Source organism: Vipera ursinii, assembly GCF_947247035.1.
Source record: "Vipera ursinii genome assembly, chromosome: 8".
Classification (NCBI taxonomy): domain Eukaryota; kingdom Metazoa; phylum Chordata; class Lepidosauria; order Squamata; family Viperidae; genus Vipera; species Vipera ursinii.
The window spans coordinates 2,094,660-2,119,700 of record NC_139519.1 but is presented as its reverse complement, the minus strand read 5'-3'; the positions used below and the strand labels follow the sequence as shown (position 1 = coordinate 2,119,700).

The 25,041-nt window shown below is 46.1% G+C and overlaps 1 protein-coding gene and 1 long non-coding RNA gene across 2 annotated transcripts; one reads left to right on the top strand and one right to left on the bottom strand.

The window, feature by feature from the left end:
• Nucleotides 1-179: 179 nt before the first annotated feature.
• Nucleotides 180-10,633, bottom strand: TMEM150A (transmembrane protein 150A). Its single transcript, XM_083368181.1, has 7 exons — nt 10,272-10,633; nt 6,173-6,220; nt 5,972-6,058; nt 5,741-5,808; nt 2,558-2,685; nt 1,814-1,991; nt 180-1,535 (listed from the first exon to the last, which is right to left on the bottom strand). Exons 1-7 carry the CDS (start codon nt 10,334-10,336, stop codon nt 1,294-1,296), a joined length of 816 nt encoding a protein of 271 aa, XP_083224307.1. The 5' UTR covers nt 10,337-10,633; the 3' UTR covers nt 180-1,293.
• On the top strand, nt 6,251-8,377 carry LOC310643686. The gene is made up of 3 exons (XR_014493114.1): nt 6,251-6,271; nt 6,817-6,886; nt 8,198-8,377. It is a non-coding gene; the product is annotated as an uncharacterized lncRNA (long non-coding RNA).
• Nucleotides 10,634-25,041: the final 14,408 nt, after the last annotated feature.

Here is a 25,041-nt window from a genome sequence, read left to right as displayed (position 1 = left end):
GCGGCAGGCTAGAAATTATGCTGTTCCACCTGGGGAAGATAGAAGACAGGCTGGCCAAGGAAAAAAACCTTGTGAAGGGCCATCTATCTAGAAAATATGTAATAAACATAAAAACGTTAACATGCATCATACTCTATAAAATATATAGGACACCCTACACAATTTACAATCCCTGGGTCAGGAAGCCGCCTTCTGTTGATTAAGCTGCATTGCAGAGCTGTTGATTTGGCTGCTTCTTACTCAACCCAACATTTGGGTTAATTGAGGGCAACGGGCAGTATCCTTCCAAGTTTCCTCTGGAGGACGAGGTGCCCAACACAACCACTGTGGTCTGAGCTTAGAGACCATCTTACATCAGCAAACCCTTTTCACTTTGCAGAACAAGGAAGACTTCTGTCAACCAACTCATATGAGCAGCAGGAGGAATTTAGCTGTTAATCTAGGGAACTGAGATGGGACATTTTCCTCTGCAAAAGTATGAGTGGGTTGTGTCTATGCACTGCCCAGATGTTGAGCTAGGTTTTGGTGTGGGCAACATCTGCATTCACGAAGAGATCCTGGAAAGCAGAAGGGTCCTCAAGGCAAACGTCACTTGACTTTCTGCTGCTCTGGGGAGGGCTTTGTGGCATGGAAAGTCCACCCCCCACACACTTTGCAAAACAGAGATGCAGAACACAGAAACAGTCATACACCACAAGCAGTCTTCCTCTGATAGCTCTTTTTATATTTCGTTTACATAGGTAAAAGATACAAAACAGTTCTACAAAATATCAAACCGCTTTACCCCTAGCTGAAGAGAAAGGAACTGTATGATGTTGGGGGTTTGTGAAAATAGTGGAGGTGGTCTTTTTTCCATACTTCAGGTTTATTTTCCTGAAAGGCCTGGAACAAGAGGGGTGTATTTCCACCAGCATGGGACATCCCCAAATAGGTTTGCTTCTGCAGCTTAAGCATCTCTTGCCTCGAAAGGAAATGGGGTGGCAGCAAGGCACAATTTTTGCCAGAGGAACCTGGATTCTTGGGTACCCCGACACGCACAAGAGCCCTGTTTTGGCTTGGAGGCACTTCCTGGAGGATGGCAGGAGATCCAGCAGAGAAAGCGCTTCAAGGTGACCTGACGCAAAGGTGGGCAAAGAGATCCTTGGGACATCTCTGGATGTTTGGAAAACAAAGTTCTCAGATGGGCTAGGCAGCCATATATTCTTTAAAAAACCATCTTGGTATAAAAAGGAAAAGCCAGCCCGCCAGAGCAGAGGAGAGGGCGGGATGGACCGGCCCTCCCTCTCGCCACCCTCATATCATGGCAATGCTCTCCGGGTGGCAGTTCAGGTGGGCAGAGGGGCTGCTGCTGTCCGGCAACTTGCAGCCTCGGCCACTGGAGTGCTGCAAGGCAGCAACCAGGGTCTTGCTGGAGACGGCACCAAACTCGTAGCTGAAGGTCCCATAGAAAGCGAGAATGTCGATGACAAAGACCCACTCGCAGATGGCGGCCAGGTGCTGCAGGAGGAAGCTCTCGTGGGTAAAGAAGGCACCGCCTGTAGTGGGGTCAAGGCAAGGTCAGAAGAAGGTGGCCTGGCCCAGGGGATGCCAGGTGCCCAAGCAAGGAAGTCAAGGCTGGTGCCCACCCAGGGACTGAATTGGGGCAGGACACAATTCTTCTGCACGGGGGAGAGGGGCGCTTCTGAGAAAGCACGGGAGCACAAGAGGTGGGCCGATACGTAACTTCAGTTGGAGGAGAAACAAGAGAAGGGGGCTCCGGGCCACAGGGCCCTCTCAGACTCTCCCCAACCAGCAGGTTGCCATAAAAGGATACTGAGGACAAGAGCGATGAAGGCCGTGATGGAGAAGAAGAGACGCAGATGGGCCATCCAGAAGTCCAGGGCAGAAACGGCCATGTGATAGGAAAGGAAGCACTGGAGGCAGACGAAAAGCAGACCAGCTGGGAAGGCAACGCCAGCTCCGATGTAGTGAAAAGATTTGGCATTATCCACCTGGAGGCAGCGGGAAGCCCAAATAGGATGGATGGTTCTTGTTGGGCCTCTGCCCAAGCCAGCTCTGCCTCAGCGGCACATTGGGCAACTCAGGCAAGGATGCCCAGCATGAGTCTGGCTCCAATGAAGCCGCCAAGGGCAAAAAGCAGCCATTCCCTCTCCGGGAACACAAACATCTTGCAACATCAGCATGAGAAACACAGCAATAGGTCAAACGGCTAACCCAACTGACATCCACTCCACCCTGGCAATGCCGAACAGCCCAGCTAAAGAGGTGTTCAGGTTGGCCATTTTCTGGCAGCTCTGCATTTGCAAAGGCCTCCCTTGTGGCGTGTAGCAGACCGGCTCTGGCCGCTAGGGCAAAGGCAGTGTTACAGCAGCAATTATTGCCTTATTCAAACCAAAGGAGTCAGCTGCTCAAGCTTTTGTTGAAGGATGGGAACGAATCTGCAGTGTGGTTCTCTCTGCTCCACAAAGGCCAAATAGCCAAGAGGTCCCACAGGGCCAGGAAGCAGAAACAGCACACAGCAACCCTAACCTTGGAGACAACTGTCCTTTCAACCAACCTGAAAATTCCCAACCACCACCAGGCCAGCCGCGTTGGTGCAACCTGTGATAAGGGCTGCTGTGTTTATCCCGGAGGCCTGTCTCTGCTCTAGGAGTTGCCCATAGCGCAGGAAGCAGATGATGGCCACTGGGAGGGGAGAGAGAGAGAGAGGCGTCAAACCCAGCATGCAAAGCAGAAGAATAAAGCTGTGGGACCTCATGGGAATGACCTTCCCAAGGACAAAAAGCCCATAGGGACGTGCACAACATGGCAGTCAAAACCAAGCAAGCCATCTTAAGCCTTAATATGTTGCATGACTGACTTATCAAGACAAGCCAAAACTTGGCATGATGTTGAAACCAGACCATGCAAAAAACATGGTTTTATTATTATGAATTCTAGTGAACTCAACAGTCCAATGAAAAGAAAAATGGGAGGAGGGTTAGAGAAGGATATGGATGCACAAAGGGAGTGTTTGATCTATATGTTGGCGGCCACATGTATAGGAAATAGAAGGTGGGTATAACTGAGGAAAATTTTTAGCAAATAATACCATTTGGAGACCTTCAGACTAAAGAACGAGGGGAACCTGAGCTATGAGAGAGACTTTAAAAACAACAGAAAGCATATTTATTTGGGGGCCATGTCAATTACAAAAGCCACAGACTGGAGCTTGGAGAACAGGTTCAGTCAAGAGGGAGTGGAGACTGAGCAGAGCTTCTCAATCTCTGCCTTCCTTCGGTCTTCTCCCCAAAGGGGACTGCGGTTCAAGCAGACCTAAGAGATGGTCAAGAAGGAGGGACAGGAGTCTTCACAAAGCTTGTGGGCATCATTTCAGAGCAGGGGTTCCTATCTTTGCGGGGGGGGAGGAGAGTGGCCCTTGGCAACTGTGGGCCATTCTGTTTGATGCTGATTATTCAGCAGAATTCTGGAACTGATAAGGAACTGGTCTGCAAGCCATGCCAAGTCAACTTCATCTTCTCTGATAGATCAGTTTAGCTGACTAGGTAACCACCACTTCAGTACATAAACCCTCCCGTCCAAAACGTAGAGGAGAGAGTCAGCTATACTGGACTTAAGTTGCAGGAACTTTGGGGAGAATACTGGAATTCAACATAATGAAGGTACAAGCAATAGAACAAATCAAATCAGTGTCTCTCACTTTAAAACAGTTTATTTCAGCAAACTTAGAACATGGGAAGGATTCTATGGATGAAAATTTTAAAGGGGAAACTAACTCAAGATTAACTTGGGAAACTCTGAAAAATGTGGGTATAAAAGCCCAGTCTGGTACAATACCATTGAAAAAGAAAAATAAGAAATCCAAAAGAAACCAATATTCTGGGACATATAACTAAGGCAGAATACCAGCATATGGCCAGAATCTGCAAAGATGAAGTCAGGAAAGCAAAGGCTCAGAATGAACTAAGATTTGCAACAATTGTCAAAAATTGTTTTTTTAAAAAGGTTCAACATGAAAAAAACAAAAAAAGTCAAGGAAAGAATTGGTCTACTAATGGCAGAATATGGCAAGAAAATTATGGGAAGCAGGGAGAATGCAGAGCTGCTTAATTCATTCTTTGCATGCAAAAGTAAAAAAAAATAGGCAAGCAAATGGTAAGGCAACTCCTGTCCACCCTAGATCGACCAGGAACAGATGGATTACATCCCAGAGTTCTGAAGGAACTGGCAGACGTGATCTTGAAAACCATTGAACCATACTTTCAAAGATCCTGAAGCACTATGGAACTACCAAAGGACTGGAAAAAAGCTAATGTGGTTCCAATCTTTAAAAAATGGGGGGGGGACAGATCTGTTGTCCAGTGTGCTGCAGCTCCCCAAAAAGCCAATGCAATTCTAGGCTGCATTAACAGAGGGGTAGAATCAAGATCATGTGAAATGTTAGTATCACCTTACAATGCCTTGATAAGGCCATGCTTGGAATTCTGCATCCAGTTTTGGTCACCACAATATAAAAAAGATGTTGAGAACTCTAGAAAGTATGCAGAGAAGAGCAACAAAGATGATTAGGATGCTGGAGGATAAAACATATTAACAGTTGCAGGAACTGGGTATGTCTAGTGTCCAATGAACAGTAGGACTAGGGGTGACAAGATAGCAGTCTTCCAATATTTGAGGGGCTGCCACAAAGAAGAATGGGTTAACCTATTTTCCAAAGCCCCAGAAGGCAGGATAAAAGCAATGGATGGAAATTAATCAAAGAGAGAAGCCACCTGGAAAAGGAGAAATTTCCTGATAGTAAGAACAATAAACCAGTGGAACAGTTTGCCTTCAGAAGTTGTGGGTGCTTCATTGCTGAAGGCTTTTAAAAAGGGACTGGACACCTATTTGTCTGAAATGGGTTAGGGTCTCCTGCTTGAGCAGGGAGTTGGACTAGAAGACTTCCAAGGTCCCTTCCAACTCTGGTATTCTGTTACAGTTCACCCTCAGTTCTGGGAGCTCACTGGGTGAGTTTGGACCAGTTGCTCTCTCTCAGCTCAAGTTGCCTCTGTGGGAAAACAGAAGGAGGGAGCATTGTGTACGCCACCTTTACTCCTTATATCAAAGGGGAAAATATGAATCTAATCAGCATACAGCATAAACTTATATATCAGCAAGATTAATTTGAAAAAGAACAAATGGGAAATCCTACATTTGAGAAGGAACATTAAAAATATAAGTACAATACGGGAGAGACCATCCTGGATTGCAGTAGATGTCAAAAGGATTTGGGTATCTTGATCAATCACAACTTGGACATGAGCCAGCAGTGTGACGCAGTGGCAAAAAGAGCAAAGGCAATTGTAGGTTGCATCAATAGACATGTGTCAAGCTGAAGAGAAGTTATTGTAATACAAATCCAGAACATCATGTCCAATTCTGGGCACTGCATTTTGGCAAAGACTTTGAGAAAACAGTGGATTCCCAGAGGACAGCCACAAAGGAGGAGGTGCCTGGAATGCTTACCTGATGAAGGTAAGATACCTGCTATTCCCTCACCCTGCTTCCTGCCCAGAATTGTCCTTCAGGAAGCCACGAATATGCTAAGATGATTTAATTAACAGAGGAATTTTTGCTCTGGAAAGCCTTGCTATCTTGGATCAACAGCTGTTCACTGTGTGCAGGTGGCCAGTTGCCATCTTGCCACCAGCTTCTTCACATGCTAATGAGATTGGGAAAAGAGAGGGAAAGGAATGCTTACCCAAGAAAGCTCCAACGTTCCCAATAAGGCTGAAGAGGCAACTTTCAGGAGGGTAAGTGCCACATTTACTAAAGGGAAGGAAAAGAGCATTAGCACGAGACACAAGTCACCCTATGCATTTGCTTTGAACCCACCCAATTTGGGAACTGCCTGGCACCATATCATGATGCCACATCAAGAGCGGCTCATGCAGCCGCTGGCCCATCTTCCACGAGCTTCTTTCTACCTCACCTGATCAAAGGGACATCTTCCAAGGTGCAGCAGCTTTTGGGGTAGCCGTGCTTGGTAGAATCAGCAGAACAAGATTCGTTGTACGACCTGCAGCCATTTGGATAGATTACGTGGCATTCTGAGATGCTCCAAGAAAAAGAGACCCAACACCCTCCTCTCTCCCACTAGCGGAACGTCCTCCTGTTTTCCAGCACAACTCACCAGTTCTCAACAGGGCACACATGCTGGTTCACAACTGCCATGGCGTAGCTAGGAGCAAAATAGATGGTGCAAAATAGATGATAAGACAGCAATAATTGGGTAAGTTTGAAAATAGTTCCCTAATGTTTATGGAAGTCTGTGTTAGCCTCTCTCTCTCTTGGCTCTCCAACTGATTGCTCAAAATTTTCAATCAAAGCAACAATATCAAATCAGTTGAACAAACTCCTTTAATTCCCCCAGTACGTTTTTAAATTCCACCGAAATGGCAGAGAATGCGGCTTTCCAGCACAGGCCTCCCTGGGTGAAGGAACTCCCAAGTGGTTCACATCACCAGACCCACAAAGCGTTTAGAAGAAACCACTTTCACTCCCACGTGTCAGTTTAGCGAGACTGAAGGTTACAGAAAATGGCCAGGATTAGGGAGCATCTCTCGTTCACCTGCAACTGCCCATCTAGGCATGGCTTGCCAATCTTTCCTGAAAGGCCTTTCAATCGCTGACCCACTAGGATATATAGGCAAGATTCAGTACAGTCCACTACCTGGAGACTGGAGACCTCTATCCCTAGAAAAGCAAGCTACAGAAAATTTCCAGGAAACCACAAAACCTTATAGAAATTTCATTCTGGTTGTGCCATTTGCTCAGAAAATTGGCCCAGCTGGGGGTAGCACAGAAGTCAGGAACTTTGCTTTCCGAGCAGCCTTCAGGAGATCAGGTATGAATGTGACCTTTGCCTGACAACCCACGGCCAACTCTGGTTGCTTAAGTCTGCCAGATTGGTCCTTTGAGCATGTAGGTTAACAATAAAAAGTTCCACATTCGGTTTCTGCCCTCTAAAGATTTGGGCTTGGTCCATTTGAAACCAGGGTCCAGAGGAAATACTTTTAAAAACTGTTGCTGTAATCACCACAAAGTTCCCCACTGGGCTTGCATCCTTTTATTTCACCAATTCTGCATTTCAGCTCTATATTTGGGGTGCTCCAAATATAGAGCTGTGGAGCACCCCAAACCCATGAAGGTTTTCTTGATGGCAAACTTAGTAATATCAATTTTTTGCAAACAACAAACTATGTTGTTCTACCTAGGGCATGTTTTCCATATGATTCAATTACATCAATGCAAACACTTTGGACCAGTTTAGAAATGATTTGATGCCAGATAAATAGAAATGGGAGTTATCTTCTGTCTCACCTTGCTGATCTTGGCTGACCTACTGTAGCAAACTAGGCAGTTAGTCCGAGGGACTAACCATTTTTGAACCAAAGTACCTAAAATGGGTTAACTTACAGAATGCATCCAAAATTCAGGACTCATGACTCCCGTAAAATTAAAATTTGGCAAATTTTATGGAACATTTTATGACATAAATATTAACAAAGCAATTTTTGCCTTAATACAAAATGTCATCAAATATTTCCTGTGGTCAGCCCCTGATGTTTGACTATGTTATACGGTTTAACATGGGCTCCTTTCAAGACAGAGAGATTCCTGCTTGTACCTGTCACAGTTGAAAGTATTAAGAAATCTGGTGAGGAAACATCTCTGAAAGGGTGACCCAACCGTCATCTAGTAATACCTTGTCTAGTATTATTTAAAAAGTATACCAGAACTATTTAGGCTTTCCCCAGTGCAGTGTTGGCTATTTTAGTTCCTAGACCACGGTCAGATGCAAGAATTTAGTTCTTCCAAAGAATATAGCCTAAAAAGTTGTAAAAAAATGAAATCTAAAGCGTTTTTCTAATGTGATAAAAATGTCCTTAAAGATGATATTGATAGCTAAATCTAATTGGTTTACAAAATAAAACAAAGCTCCAATGATAGAATCACCTGCTAAAATCACAGAGATACAAAGTGAAAATAAAAAATTGGTCATAAACTGCCAGGTCCTGAAATCCTTCTTGTTTTCCCTGATACCTGCTCTTGTTTTGGGGCCTGCCATTCTGGTGGGAGGAGGGGGGAATTTGCTTTTGCTTGGGATAACTTTCGCTTTCTCTTTCCTCTCCTGCCTCTCTCCACTTGGTTGCAGAGCTGGAGAAGACCTTGAGATGTGCGCCAGTTACCCACACATCGTGCCACCTGTGGATTGGCTGGATTTCAGTAGGAAGTCATAATGTCCATTTCGTTTTAAATATTCCGTTTAAGTGGGATTTTCCCCAGATCTTGCCTTGACTTCCCTACTGTCACTAACCCCTAATAAAAGTATCCTTTTGAGACAATGGCTGTTTCTTGGCTGGTTAGCCGAGGTGGGTCTTTACATAAACTTTGAAATGTTTGGATGTTGGTTCTGGAGTGCTCCATATCTGCTTTTGGAAACCCAGGTAGAAGTATGCGTGTGTACATACAACTACTTACACACACGCCCACACAGCAGAAATTGAGACGAGACAGAGAGAGGGATAGATAGATAGATAGATAGATAGATAGATAGATAGATAGATAGATAGATAGATAGATAGATGATAGATAGATAGATAGATAGATAGATAGATAGATAGATAGATAGATAGATAGATAGATGATAGACAGACAGACGAGACACAGACCGATGTGGGGGTGCAAAAGGGTTATATAGTTTTAACATTTCCTCTGGAGGTTTTTTTTTAAATCAATTTGTATAGACACCCCCCTCACAATTTGTGACTCTGGTAGTTCACATAATTAAAAACAACCAAAAACATATATATAGAAAAGTGTTATTAAAAACAATAATGCCTCCTGAGCGGTTTAAAGCTGTGGTTTGCTAGGAAGCCTCAGCTGCCTCCACAAAAGAGGGGGGGTTCCCTTTGAAGAACCACAGTGGACCCTTTTCTTGAACTGAACTGAAATTTCCACCATGCAGTTCTGTCTCTGCCCCAAAGGCCAGGTCAGAAAAAAAACTTGTTTTGTGTGTGAGGGGGGGGGATGAAAGTTGCAAGCTACCCAGCAGCAGCTCCGGCACCACATTGTTTCCTATTGCAAGGCTGGGCCAAGCAGATAAATGTTGAGTCTGAATAATCAACTGAGGAGCTGCATTGTTCAATTTATTTATCAAATTAAACATGGCAATGTTGCTTAGAAAATCCCTTCCCACCTTGCATTTGCACAGGGCAGCAGCAACTTTCCTCCTTCAGATGTAATTTTGCTCCATGTAATGCTAAAGAGTAAATTACTTTGGAGGAACAAAAGTTCAGTTGAAAGATAGTTGTAATAAATAGAAACACCCCCCCTCCATATTCCTGAGGGGGGGGATATTTCCAGAGCAGCTTTTGCACAGGGTCCTTCCCTTCTCCCCTTCCCAAGGCTGAATGGAAAGTTCTTCTCAGTGGCAGCAGCTGGGTAAGGCAAGGACACAACCTGTTGCCGGCTCTTTGTGGGAAACAGACCAGGCTCTATGTTTATGCTGCAAGACAGAGGCCTCATGACGTAGGCATATCAATCAGGTCATCCGCAGGAGCAGGACCACCCCCCATTCAATCTGCAGTTTGGCAGAGACTGCCCTAAGCAACACCACCTGTTGCAATCAGCCTGCCTGCACGTGGGATGTGTGTTTGTGTCTTGGGCCAGAGAGCCAGTAGGGGTTATGCACTGCACTCACATCCTCCCAAGAGCATCACAGTAAATGTAGCCATGATGAGGGCAGGTGAGCCACATTAGGCAACCTGGCCCCAAAAGATCACGGTCTCTTTCCTGCTGGCCCACAGAAAGCGTGGGAAGCTCTGGCTAAGCCAGGCTGCTGGGGCAGGAGGAAGAAGTAGCCTCAAACCGTCCCTTCCAGAGGAGACATGAACATGAGCTATGGTGATCTGGCTTTAAGCCCCTTGTGGTCTCTGGCATGTTCAGTACCAAATGCCATTCAGAATGCAGAAAATCTCAACAGCCCTGTTCCTTCATGAATCACAGCATATACAGGTCATGATTTGGCAACACCTTTGCTAAGTAACCTTTTAGGAAGTAATTCTGCTAGCAGGAACCCAAGAGAACCGCTGACACAACCTCACAGCAGTACTTGGAGCTCCAGGAGCAGCAGAAGGACCAGACGGACGCTTCTCTGCAGGAGGAAACAAATCATGCGGGCTCCACCTCTCATGCATGACCCAGCCACAACTCACAACAGCTCTTACACAATCCATATTCCAGTGATTGAGAAGGTAGAGAGGCTGATAGGAAGGATGATCCACGCAGTCATTAGTGGGTGCAGAAGAGGGACCCTTAAGAGGAGGAGGGGGGAGAGAGGAGAAGGGAGGGGAGGGGCAGGATGGAAGTGGGAGATCCTGCTGCAGCCCAAGGCCTCCAGCTGGAACCAGGTGCTCCTAGAAGAGAAGCAGGAGAAAAAGATGGGTCAGTCAGTGTCAGCCCTTCCAGGAAATGACTAAAATAATTCTACTTAACGGAGTCTTCTAAGTCTGAAGGCACAAATCTCCCCCTCCCACTTTTAACTGTCAGGGCAGGTCCTTCCTAAGTTTCTTCTCTGGCCTCAGCCACTGGGGACTAGTTTTTCTAGGGCTTTATAAAGTGGTACTAAAACTTCACATGATCTTAACAGAGGGATAGAATCAAGATCACATGAAGTTTCAGTACTGCTTTATAATTCCTTGGTAAGACCAGGGCTTTTTTTGTCATAGACCGCACTGGAACAGAGTTTTGGTGCCTTTTTTCGATGGATTTTCCAGATTTGCCTTGAACAAAGTCCTAGTCTTTTAGATACACTAAACATTGAAGGGTTTTTTTTAAACTACAAAGGTAAACCTTGTAGGGTTGGCAAGGCGGGTTGTATGACGTATGTAAGTTCTGGCACCTTTTTTTTTTAACAAAAAAAGCACTGGGTAAGACCATACTTGGAATATTGCATCCAGCTTGGGTCTCCACTATATAATAATGATGTTGATACTCTGGAAAGAGTGCAGAGAAAAGCAACAAAGATGATTAAGGGCTGAAGGTTAAAACATACGAGGAACGGTTGCAGGAATTGGATATGTCCAGTCTGCAACAGGATAGCAGTGTTCCAATATTTGAGGGGCTGCTCCAAAGAAGAGGGAGTCAAGCTATTCTCCAAACCCCCTGAAGGCAGGACAAGAAGCAACGGATGGAAACTAATCAAGGAGAGAAGCAACCTAGAACTAAGGAGGAATTTCCTGACGGTGAGAACAACCAACCAGTGGAGTGGATTGCTTTCAGAAATTTTGGGTGCTCCATCACTGGAGGCTTTTAAGAAGAGACTGGACAGAATAGTACTATAGGGTCTCCTGCTTGTTCAGGAGATTAAACTAGAAGACCACCAAGGTCCCTTCCAAATCTGTACTGTTACGTTTCTGTTACTATTGTTTTTCTTATAAATCTATCAAGCAGCGTTTCCTCTTTTCAGTTTCAATCTTTCTAAATTATTTCATCATTTCTCAGTTCTGTCCAGGGCTGTCTTTAGGGTATGGCAAAAACAGTCATGTGCACAGGAAAAGTAGGCAGAGCATCAATTGCACCATCCTGGCCCCCGTCTTAACATTTTTGACTGTACCTTACTAATGCCCTGCAAATATCCCAGGCCTAAGCCATGTAGGGCTTTATAGGTAAGAACCAGCACCTTAAATCTCACCCGGAGGGCAACCGGTAACCAATGCAGCTCACACAGGAGGGGTGTAATATGGGAGTATTGGGATACATCACAACCCGCGCAGCCGCATTCTGCACCAGCTGGAGACTCCGGGTGGTCTTCAAGGGCAGCCCCATGTAGAGAGCATTGCAGTAATCTATATGGGAGGTAACAAGTGCATGAGTGACTGTACGTAGAGCATCTCGGTCCAAATAGGGGCACAACTGGCACACCAGGCGAACCTGGGCAAATGCCCCCCTGGCCACAACTCCTATATGATCTTCAAAACTGAGTCGTGTATCCAGGAGGACGCCTAAGTTGCGCGCCTTGAAGTTCTTTTGATCGGTCACATGGTGTAACAAGATAGTGGGTTTGTTGTCACTGTGAGTTGGGGTGAGGGGGCACGAAGGGAGGCTCAGCCAATCTCAATGTATACATAGTTTTACTTTGACAATAAAGGTCCATTCATTCATTCATCTATCGGAACCATGACAGCCACAGATAAGGAAGGAGAGATAAGAAACAAAAGGGGCTTTTCATCTAATAATTGGAGGTCTGGTTGCTAGGCGGTCAGAAAGCATGTGACCAGAATGGACCTATCAACTGGGTCTGGAACAGAAGGATGTGGCATATTTTGCAGGACAGGACATAAAAGTGTATGCTGAAATGATTCAAGTGTGGCCCTTTCCTTGCAGGTAGAAGGGTCCATGAGCCTTTGCAAATGCTTCAATAAAACTTGTTTTGTTTTCCAACACTCTTGGAATTGAATTTTTATTCCTCACAGTTGCATTAACAGAGGGACAGAATCAAGATCATGTGAAGTGTTAGTACTACTTTAAAATGCCTTGGTCAGACCACACTTGGAATATTGCATCCAGTTTTGATAACCACGATATAAAAAACATATTGAGACTTTGGAACAAGTGCACAGAAGAGCAACAATGATCATTAAAACGTATGAAGAATGGTTGCAAGAATTGGGTATGTCTAGTCTAGTGAAACCCCTTCATGGATTACTGCCTTGTCGTGGTGAAGGGGCTTGCATAATTCAATGAAGCTATGAGCTATGCCGTGCAGGGCCACCCAAGACGGAAAGGTCATAGCAGAGAGTTCTGACAAAACGTGATCCACTGGAGAAGGAAATGGCAACCCACTCCAGTATCTTTGCCATGAAAACCCTATGGACAGTACCAAAAGACAAAACGATATGACGCTGGAAGATGAGCCCCTCAGGTCAGAAGGCATCCAATATGCTACTGGGGAAGACCAGAGGGCTAGTACTAGTAGCGCCAGAAAGAATGAAGCGACGGCCAAAGCCGAAAGGATGCTCAGCTGTGGATGTATCTGGTGGTGAAAGGAAAGCCCGATGCTGTAAAGGTTTTTTCTCCATAGGAACCTGGAATGTAAGATCCATGAATCAAGAAAAGCTGGACGTGGTCAAGCAAGAGATGACAAGACTGAACATCGACATCTTAGGAATCAGCGAACTAAAATGGACAGGAATGGGTGAATTTAATTCAGATGACCATCAGGTATACTACTGCAGGCAAGAATCCCTCAAAAGAAATGGAGTACCCTTCATAGTCAATAAAAGAGTAGGAAAAGCAATACTGGGATACAATCCCCAAAATGACAGAATGATCTCAGTTCAAATCCAAGGCAATCCATTCAATATCACAGTAGTCCAAGTCTATGCCCCAACCACCAGTGTTGAAGAGGATGAAATTGACCAGTTCTATGAAGCCCTACAGCACATTATAGAACTAACACCAAAAAATGATGTCCTTATCATCATGGGGGATTAGAATGCTAAAGAAGGAAGCCAAAAGATAACCGGAATAACAGGCAAGTTTGGCCTCGGAGTACAAAATGAAGCAGGGCACAGGCCGATAGAATTTTGTCAAGAGAATACGATGGTCATAGCAAACACTCTTTTCCAACAACCCAAGAGACGGCTCTACACATGGACATCACCAGACGGTCAACACAGAAATCAGATTGACTATATGCTCTGCAGCCAAAGATGGAGAAGCTCTATACAGTCAGTAAAAACAAGACCAGGAGCTGACTGTGGCTCAGACCATGAGCTTCTCGTTGCAAAGTTTAGGCTTAAACTGAAGAAAGTAGGGAAAAGCAATAGGCCACTCAGGTATGAATTAAATCATATCCCTGTTGAATATACAGTAGAGGTGACAAATAGATTTAAGGAATTAGATCTGATAGACAGAGTGCCTGAAGAACTATGGACAGAGGTTCGCAACATTGTACAAGAGGTAGCAACTAAAACCATCCCAAAGAAAAAGAAATGCAAGAAAGCAAAATGGCTGTCTGAGGAAGCTTTGCAAATAGCTGAGGAAAGGAGGGAAACGAAAGGCAAGGGAGAAAAAGAAAGATACGCCCAATTGAATGCAGAATTCTGGAGAATAGCTAGAAGAGATAAGAATGCCTTCTTAAATGAACAGTGCAAAGAAATAGAAGAAAACAATAGAATAGGGAGGACCAGAGATCTCTTCAAGAAAATTGGAGAGATGAAGGGAACGTTTCATGCAAAAATGGGCATGATAAAGGACCAAAATGGCAGGGACCTTACAGAGGCAGAAGAGATTAAGAACAGGTGGCAAAATTACACAGAAGATGATGCAGTAAAAGTGCTACATTCAATTTGCCAGCAAATTTGGAAAACTCAACAGTGGCCAAAGGTTTGGAAAAGATCAGTTTACATTCCAAATCCAAAGAAAGGCAGTGCCAAAGAATGTTCAAACTATCGCACCATTGCACTCATTTCACATGCTAGTAAAGTTATGCTTAAAATCCTACAAGCTAGACTCCAGCAGTATGTGGATCGAGAACTACCAAAAGTACAGGCAGGATTTTGAAGAGGCAGGGGAACTAGAGATCAAATTGCCAACATACGCTGGATCATGGAAAAAGCTAGGGAGTTCCAGAAAAACATCTACTTCTGCTTCATTGACTATGCTAAAGCCTTTGATTGTGTGGATCATAACAAACCTCGGAGATGAGGTCTAGAGAGCTGTTGGAGATCCAGCCAGTCTGAGTCTGACCGATTGCGGTTAAGAACCTTTATGAGGTCTTATCTCGCGGCGATGAGGACAGCGAAGTCTAATTACTTCGCTGCCCTCATCGCGTCCGCAGATAATCGCCCGGCTGCCCTGTTTAGGGTGACTCGCTCCATCCTTAATCAGGAGGTGAGGGAGGAGCCCTTGCAGGGGCGAGCCGAGGAGTTTAGCTATCATCTGATGGACAAAATCGCTCAGATTCGAGCCGGTTTGGATTCTGACTGGGCAGAGACTGATGGGGAGGAATCAAGCGGTCTAGAGAATGTTATCTGGAGTGAATTCAATCCTGTGACCCCATATGAGGTGGACAGGATCATGAGGAGACTGAGTTCCGCCACATGTTTATTGTACCCGTACCCCTCCTGGCTGGTATATGCAGCCCGGGAGGAGACACGAGGCTGGTTCCAGGCAGTAATAACTGCTTCTTTGAGAGAGGGTGCCTTCCCTGCCACCTTGAAGGAGGCGGTGGTGAGGCCCCTCCTCAAGAGGCATGCCCTGGACCCAGCTATTTTGAACAACTATCGTCCGGTCTCCAACCTTCGCTTTCTTGCGAAGGTGGTTGAGAGCGTGGTGGCACTTCAGCTCCCTCTGTTCCTGGAGGAAACTGATTATCTGGACCCGTACCAATCAGGTTTCAGGCCCGAGTACAGCACGGAGACGGCATTGGTTGCACTGGTGAATGATCTCTGCCGGGCTCGGAACACGGGTTGTTCCTCTGTCCTAGTCCTATTAGACCTCTCAGCAGCTTTTGATACCATCGACCATGGTATCCTACTGCGGAGTCTCAGGGGGTTGGGAGTGGGGGGCACTGTTTTACAGTGGTTCTCCTCCTACCTGCTGGGCCACTCGCAGTCGGTCTTCTAGTCCAACCTGCTGCTCAAGCAGGAGACCCTTTATCTTTCTGGACAAATGGCTGTCCAGTCTTTTCTTGAAAACTTCCAGTGATGGAGCATCCACAACTTCTAGAGGTAAGCCGTTCCACTGATTGTTCTGTCAGGAAATTTCTCCTTAGTTCTTGGTTGGGTCTCTCTTTAATGATCTTTCACCTGTTACATCTTGTCCTGCCACTGGGGGCTTTGGGGAATAGGCCAACCTCCTCTTCTCTGTGACAGCCCTTCAAATACTGGAAGACTGCTATATATCTCTCCCAATGCTTCTCTTTGTTAAATTACCTAGTTCCCTCAATCATTAATTGTAATGGTTTAGCCTCCAGCCCCCTAATCATCTCTATTGCTCTTCTCTGCACTTCTTCCTGGGTCTCAACATCTTTTTTGATCACCCACATTCATTACCAAAAAATGAGCTGCGGAGAAGAGGCCTGAGACAGTAGCAGATCTGACGGGAAGACCAGCTGAGGAAGCGCCATGGCATCCCTCCGTGGGATGCACCATCGACAGATTGCTAAGGTGGCAGACATTGTGGAATCCTACCAGTATCCAGAAAGGGCTGGACTAAAAGACAGCATTGAGGCACTGATCACAGCCACAGAAGACCAGATGCTAAGCACCTGGTCGACAGAAGCAGGGGGCCACCACACCAGACAGCATCCAAGATGCAGACTGTGCAGAGCCCTTAGAGGCAACCCAACACTCGGTGGAGGCAGGAATGTGTCACTGAATGGTACAGCCAAGTAGCTGGCATTGTGTACAGGCACATCTGCACAGCATGTTCAAAGTCCGGGTGGAGATCCCAAAGAAGGTCATGGAGAATAAGGGGGAACTTCCAGATCCAGACAGAGAGGCAAGTAATAGCCGATCATCCGGACATCATGGAAGAAGGCAAGGACCAGAAGACAGCAGTGGTGGTAGATGTAGTGGTGCCAAGTGACAGCAACATCTGGAAGGAGGATGAGAAGATGGAGAAGTACGAAGGGCTGTGGTAGGAACTGAAGAGATTGTGGAAAGTGAGAGCCAAAGTGGTCCCAGAGGTGGAGGGAGGAGCACTTGGGGCGGTAACTCATGGGAGATCCCGGGAACAAAATCAAATCTATCCAAAAGAGTGCAGGGTTACCTTTAAACTCCCCTGCAGGTTGAGGAAAGCATATATTGCACAAAGGGGTGAGAAAGAGGTTTTTTTTAACTTTTCTGAAAGGAAACTGAAGCTGCTATAGGTTGCCTGCTCTTGTCAGTCTTACAGATTATTATAAACAAACCTTTATATATAGTCCATGTTCAAGAGTCAGCTACATATTTTTCTTGTGAAGCTTCCAAATGAGCCTTTTAGCACATGCTGGTGAAAGGCCATTATTGTAATTTCTCAGATGCCACTTTGTCACTTTCTGTATTTCTCTTTTGTTTTCTTTGAACAATGATTGGTTAGGCAGAAAAATCTGGAACAAAAATGGAAACTTCCCAGAGTTTCATAGCACTTATAGGCTCATTTTATAAAACTTACACTGGGATTCTATAAATTTATGTACTACACTCTTGCCTTTTGTATCTTCTTACTGGTGAGAAATGTTTTAGAATAAATAAAACAATTCCTCCAATATGAATTTGTAGCTTTTAATAAAATGTCTCCTTACTTTTGATAACAAATAGTTCAGTTCCTTTTATTACAGCTTGAGGCTGTAAACTTAAATGAGATTTATTTATTACTATTGACAGTTCTATGCTACTCTGCTCCCAGTAACTGAACAGCTAACACAAAATTAGCTTATTTTAGCATGGTGCTTGCAGAGCCTCCTCTCACAATTTCTCCCGCCTCTGGCAAGACCAAGCACACTTTAGTGCAACGCACACTGCTGCTCAGCTCCCCCCACCTTGCTGGGCTCAGACTGATCCTTGAGCAGAATCTGGCCAAGGTCCAGCATTTGCCTCATAACCAAGAGGTCATTCCTCCTTCACTTGCTGCTCCCACTTTCGATCAAGCCCTTCAGAGGACCTGTCCTTGATGAATTTATGAAATATCTTTTGAAAGATTTTGCCAAAATCTGGATTGTCTGATCTGCCCATTCTATTGGTAAAAATTTATACCCTTCTTATCTAAGAAACTCTGTAAAGTATACAGAGGAACATATGCATCTTTTTGTAACAATACTGTGAGTTAGATTAAGCTGAGATCACTCAAGTTTATTTCATGTTAGAAGATCAGAAATGGAATCAGCTGATAACCAGAACAGTTTCAATTCTTCTTACAGAAATTCAGATCCTTTTGCCTTTTTACTATTAGAGAACATACACAGAAACGTACACGGTGCCAACACATTTCTAAGCCTTTAGCCATATCATTTAGTTATCAGAATTTCACTCATCTGTGGCTTTTCTATCTTGTGTTAAATTTTAAAAAACCAGCCCTTAACAATGTAATTTGAAGATTAATCTCTACCATCCAGAGTTCCAGCAGAATTGCTTCGTTAATATGTCTGTTTCTTCTGGGTTCATATCCATGTAACATTTTATGAGTATGATCATTACTACAGAACAATAGAGGTGAAATACGATGTTCACTAAAATGTTTATTTTCTTATTTTTTACTATTAGTTGTAATGGTTTTACTATTAGTTAAAATGGTAAAAAATGTCCATATGCAGGAGAAAAAACACTTTTTCCTTCAGGGTCTTGGTGTTCTCCTATTTGATGACTTTTCACACCTCTCAATTTAACTTTACTCCACACATCATGGCCAAACCTTTAGTAGGAAGCCCTTCGAAGGCCTCCTTAGGCTGAGATTTCCTCCAAGAGCTTTGAGCTGCCAATTACATTCAAACACGCAGGCATATTTCTGAAGGAACATAACATTTGTCCTCCCTTTCATGGATCACTGCCTTGTCATGGCAAAACGGCTTGGGCAGCTCAGAGAAGCCAGGAGATAAGATGCCGCCCAATGCGGAGAGACCCCTGGGGAGAAGTTCTGACAAAAAACGAAGGGACACCCAGGGGTGGAAGGGTCCGGCGATGAAAGGAAACCCCAAAGCTGTGTACAGAACAAACTTGCATTGGAACCTGCAATGTAAGATCAACGGATCCAGGTAAGCTGGATGTGGCCAGACATGAGATGGCAAGACTGAACATCAACATCTTGGGAATCGGGGAACTAAAGTGGATGGGAATGGGCAAATTTAATCCAGATGGCCAATTTATCTCCTCCTGTGGCCAAGAACCCCTTAGAAGAAAGGGAGCGGCCCTGTCAACAGAAGAGTGGGAAAAGCAGTAACTGGGATACAATCTCAAAAACGACGGTACGATCTTGGTTTGAATCCAAGGTAAACCATTCAACACCACAGTAGCCCAACTCTATGCCACAACCTCTGATGCCAAAGAAGCTGAACTAGACCGGTTCCATAAAGGCCGACATCACCTTCTAGAACTAACACCAAAAAGATGTCCTTCTCATCACAGGGGATCAGAATGCTGAAGCAGGAAGTCCAGAGGTAACCGGAATAACAGGCAGGTTTGGGGCAAAATGAAGCATGGCAAAGGCTAACAGAGTTTTGTGGAGAGAACACGCTGCTCACAGCAAACACTCTTTTCCAACAACTTATGAGGTGACTCTACATATGGGTATCACCAAATGGTGAATTCCAAAATCAGATTATATATTTTGCAGCCAAAGATGGAGAAGCTCTATACAGTAAGTAGAAACAAGACCAGGAGCTGACTGTGGCTCAGATTGTGAGGCTCTTATTGCAAAATTCAGGCTTAAATTGAAGAAAGTAGGGAAAACCTTCTGGGGCCATTTAGGTATGACCTAAATCGTATCCTTTACAAATACACAGTGGAGGTGATGAATTGATTTAAGGGATTAGATCTGGTAGACAGAGTGCCTGAAGAACTATGGATGCAGGTTCGTAACATTGTTATAAGAGGCAGCAACTAAAACCGTCCCAAAGGGGGGGGGGGAATGCAAGAAAGCAAAGTAGTTGTCTGATGAAAATTTACAAATAGCCGAGGAAACGGAAAAGAAGGGACAAAGGCACATTACCCAACTGAATGCACAGTTCTAGAGGACAGCAAGGAGAGAAGAGGAGGCCTTCTTAAACGAACAATGCAAAAAATAGAGGAAAACAGTAGAATGGAAAAGACTCGTGTTCTTTAAGAAAACTGCAGATACCAAGAGGAAGGTTCAAAGTTGTCCGTGACAGGCGATAAAAATGATAAGAGACTTAACAAAAGCAGGAGAGATTAATAAGAGGTGGTAAGAATACACAGAAGAACTAGACAAGTAAGATCTTATTATCCCCAATAATCACAATGTTGCGATTGTGGACCTCAAGCCAGACTTCCTGGAGTATAAAGTCAAGTCTTAGGAAGCATTACCTAGCTGACCTATTTAAAATCCTGAAAGAGGGTGCTGTTAAAGTGTTGCACTCAATATGTCAGGACCCAGATTGTTGGGGGCAATAAGCTTTGTATTAATGCTGCTTGGGGCCCCCCCCCGAAAGCCCTAATAAGCAGGCATATACATAGAATGAAGGCTATTGCTAAGCACATTGATTTGTGCTTCTTAGATTGTAAGCCGCCCTGAGTCTTCGGAGAAGGGCGGGATATAAATGGGATTAAAATAAAAAAAAAATACTTTTTGGAGAACTCAACAATGGCCACAGGATTGTAAAAAGTTTGTGTTTCAATCCCAAAGGAGGGCAATGCCAAAGAATATTCAAACTGCCATGTAATTGTGCTCATTTCACAGGCTAGCAAGGTCATGTACCAAATCCTACAAGCTAGACTTCAGCAATATGTGAAGCGAGAACTACCAGAAGTACAAGATGTTTTGAAGAACTAGAGATCAAATTGCCAACATTTGCTGGATTATAGAGAAAGCAAGGGAATTCCAGAAAAATATCTACTTCTGCTTCATTGACTTTTTGATTGGGTGTTGTTGTTAGCTGCGAAGTTGTGTCCGACCCATCGCGACCCTATGGACGACGTTCCTCCAGGCCTTCCCTGTCCTCTACCATCTTCTGGAGTCCATTTAAGCTCATGCCTACTGCTTCAGTGACTCCATCCAGCCACCTCGTTCTCTGTCATCCCATTCTTCTATTGCCCTCAATCTTTCCCAGCATTAGGCTCTTCTCCAGTGAATCCTTCCTTCTCATTAGGTGGCCAAAGTATTTGAGTTTTAGCTTCAGGATCTGGCCTTCTAAAGAACAGTCAGGGTTGATCTCCTCTAGGACTGACCGGTTTGATCACCTTGCAGTCCAAGGGACTCGCAGGAGTCTTCTCCAGCACCACTGCTCAAAGGCCTCAATTCTTTGGCGCTCAGCCTTTTTTATGGTCCAGCTTTCACTGCCATACATTGCAACTGGGAAGACCATAGCCTTGACTATACGCACTTTTGTGGACAGGGTGATGTCTCTGCTTTTTAGTGTGCTGTCTAGATTTGCCATGGCTTTCCTCCCAAGGAGCAAGCGTCTTTTAATTTCTTGGCTACAGTCCCCATCTGCAGTGATCTTGGAGCCCAGGAAAATAAAATCTGTCACTACCTCCATTTCTTCCCCATCTATTTGCCAGGAATTGAGAGGACCGGATGCCATGATCTTGGTTTTTTTAATGTTAAGTTCCAACCCAACTTTTGCACTCTCCTTCTTCACCCGCAACAAGAGGCTCTTTAGTACCTCTTCACTTTCTGCCATTAGAGTGGTATCATCTGCATATCTTAGGTTGTTGATATTTCTTCCAGCAATCTTAATTCCAACTTTTGATTCAAGCCCTGCCTTTCTCATGATGTGCTCTGCATATAAGTTAAATAGGAAGGGCGACAGTATACAGCCTTGCCGGACTCCTTTCCCAATTTTGAACCAATCAGTGGTTCCATGTCCAGTTCTCACTGTCGCTTCTTGGCCCACATATAGGTTTCTCAAGAGACAAATAAGATGGTCTGGTACACCCATCTCTTTAAGAACTTGCCACAGTTTGTTATGATTCACACAATCAAAGCCTTTAGCATAGTCAATGAAGCAGAAGTAGATGTTTTTCTACTTCTAACATAGCTTTCTCCATGATCCAGCGTATGTTGGCAATTTGATCTCTAGTTCCTCTGCCTCTTCGAAATCCTGCCTGTACTTCTGGTAGTTCTCGATCCACATACTGCTGGAGTCTAGCTTGTAGGATTTTAAGCATAACTTTACTAGCATGTGAAATGAGTGCAATGGTGCGATAGTTTGAACATTCTTTGGCACTGCCTTTCTTTGGAATTGGAATGTAAACTGATCTTTTCCAATCCTGTGGCCACTGTTGAGTTTTCCAAATTTGCTGGCAAATTGAGTGTAGCACTTTTACAGCATTGTCTTTTGAGATTTTGAATAGCTCAGCTGGAATACTGTCACCTCCACTAGCTTTGTTGTTGCTCAGCTTTTCTAAGGCCCACTTCACTTCACATTCTAGGATGTCTGGCTCGAGGTCAGTGACCACCTCATTGTGATTATCAGGGACATTAAGCTCATTCTTGTATAGTTCTTCTGTGTAATTTTGCCACCTCTTCTTAATCTCTTCTGCCTCTGTTAGGTCCCTGCCATTTTGGTCCTTTAACATGCCCATTTTTGCATGAAACGTTCCCTTCATCTCTCCAATTTTCTTGAAAAGATCTTTGGTCCTCCCTATTCTATTGTTTTCTTCTATTTCTTTGCACTGTTCATTTAAGAAGGCATTCTTATCTCTTCTAGCTATTCTTTGGAATTCTGCATTCAATTGGGCATATCTTTCTTTTTCTCCCTTGCCTTTCGCTTCCCTTTCCTCAGCTATTTGCAAAGCTTCCTTAGACAGCCATTTTGCTTTCTTGCATTTCTTTTTCTTTGGGATGGTTTTAGTTGCTACCTCTTGTACAATGTTGCGAACCTCTGTCCATAGTTCTTCAGGCACTCTATCAGATCTAGATCCCTCAGATCCCTCCGCCCAATACGCTCCCACAGAGAGGGCCTCCTCAGGGTGCCACCGGTCAAAGAATGCCGACTGGTGGCCCCCAGGGGGAGGGCATTCTCTGTGGGCGCGCCTGATTTATGGAACCGTCTTCCGATTTTGTACTCCAATGCCAAACTTGCCTGTTATTCCAGTTATCTTTTGGCTTCCTACTTTAGCATTCCAATCCCCCATGATGATAAGGACATCATTTTTTGGTGTTAGATCTATAATGTGCTATAGGGCTTCATAGAACCGGTCAATTTCATCCTCTTCAGCACTGGTGGTTGGGGCATAGACTTGGACTACTGTGATATTGAATGGTTTGCCTTGGATTCGAACTGAGATCATTCTGTCATTTTGAGGATTGTATCTCAGTATTGCTTTTCCTACTCTTTTATTGACTATGAAGGCTACTCCACTTCTTCTGAGGGATTCTTGCCCGCAATAGTATACCTGATGGTCATGTGAATTAAATTAACCCATTCCTGTCCATTTTAGTTCGCTGATACCTAAGATGTCGATGTTCAGTCTTGTCATCTCGTTTGACCACGTCCAGCTTTCCTTGATTCATGGATCTTACATTACATTGATTGGGTAGATCACAACAAACTGTGGCAAGTTCTTAGAGTCTCAGACCACCTTAAGGATCTCCGGAGAAACCTGTATGTGAATGAAGAAGCAACAGTTAGAACCGGAGGTGGAACAACTGATTGGTTCCAAATTGTAGCAGGAGAAGGCTGCGTATTGTTGTCCCACTCGTTTAACTTACATCGCGCAAAATGCCAGACTGGATGAATCTCAAGCAGGAATTATATTTGCTGGGAGAAATGGCAAGAGCCACTCTAATGGCAGAAAGCGATGAGGGTGAAGGAGGAGAGGACAAAAGTTGGCTTGAACTCAGCGCTAAGCAAACTAAAGATCCTGAAGTGCAGCCCAAAGGCTTTGGCCACTAGAAGAGAGGACTCCTCGGAAGAGGCGGACGGCGGCGGCGGAGAGGCTTAGACGGGGCCATCCAGGCGACCACGAGGAGTCTGGGCAAACTCCCGGAGACGCGGGGGGGGGGAGGCGGACTCCGCTTGCCGACTCAGTAGCAGCTTCTCCGGCGGCCGCCACTCGCCCAGGCTTCTCCAGACCGCCCGCGCGCTCCCAGCCCTCGGCCGAGGAAGCTCCCCCAAGCCCTCCGTCTCTCAGCGGCGGCTGGAGCCGACCTTTCCGTCCCGCCGCCCTCCCACGCGCAGCGGCGGCTCGGCAGCCCCTTCCCGCCGCGCGGAGCGGAGAGCCGGAAGCGAGCCGGCCCCGTCCCACGCTCCAGCCCGGCCGGCCCCGACAAGGGGAGGGAGGAGCCGGCCTGCCCTCCCTCCCGCGGGGTCTCCCGAGCCGCCCGGCCCCCGCAGCGCCTGCTCCCCGCCAGCGCCGCCCGGCCCCCTCGCGCAGGGAGCCCGCCTGGGCAGCGGCCGTTCGCCGGGGAGGCTCTCGGAGGGCGGAGGCAGGGTTGCCGGCCGGACCTGCGCGGAGAGCAGCGGGCGCTTCCCTTACCGCTCGCCGCCGCCGCCGCCGCCCCTGGTGCCGGAGCCTCGGAGGCCAGGCGGCTGCCGCCCAGCTGACCGGGCGGGGCCCAGCCTTCAGCCGGCGGGGAGGGCGCGCGCGGGGAAAGCTGGGAAGAGCCGGCGCCGCTCGCCCCGCCGCCGCCTCGGAGCGAAGCCCGCGCCCCACCGGCAGCCTCCGGGCCGGGTGGCGCGGAGCCAGAGCCGGCGGCGCTCGGGCCGCCCTGCTTCGCCGGGCGGGAGCTCCCGGGAGGCGCCGCGCTCGGGCATCGCGGAGCGGCCCCGGCTGAAGGAGCGCAGAGGCCCCGAGCTCGGCGGGGGAGGATCGCCGGGGGTGCGTTGCGCCTGCGCTTTGCAGCCCCCGGCGAGAAATCCCGGCTGAGCCCTCGGTCTGCAGGGCCGTCAGCCCCTCCCGGGGACCCCCTCGAGAAAATCTCGGCTTCGAGTGCGAGGCTCGCTCCTCCCCCGCCCCCGAAGAAGGTAGATCGGGGAGAGAGGAAGGGGAGGGCTGGTCCCAAGCTGCTCCTCCCCCCCCCGCCCGCAGCTCCTACAGCCGAGCCGGGCGCGTTGCTGCTCGCTCGGGGGTGGGTGTTCCCATGCTGGCTGTGCTTGTCAGAATGTGCTAAAACGTGGTTTATTGAATCAATTTCTATAGCCACCCAACTCAATCAAGTTACTGTGGGCGTTTTACAATTCTAAAATTATAAAGCAAAACCATTTAAAAGACTTTAAAAATCCACAAAATAATAAGTATCACCAGCTGCCTGCAATTAGTGCAGGTTCGCATTCCACCAGGCTCAAGGTTGACTCAGCCTTCCATCCTTCCCAGGTAGGTAAAATGAGGACCC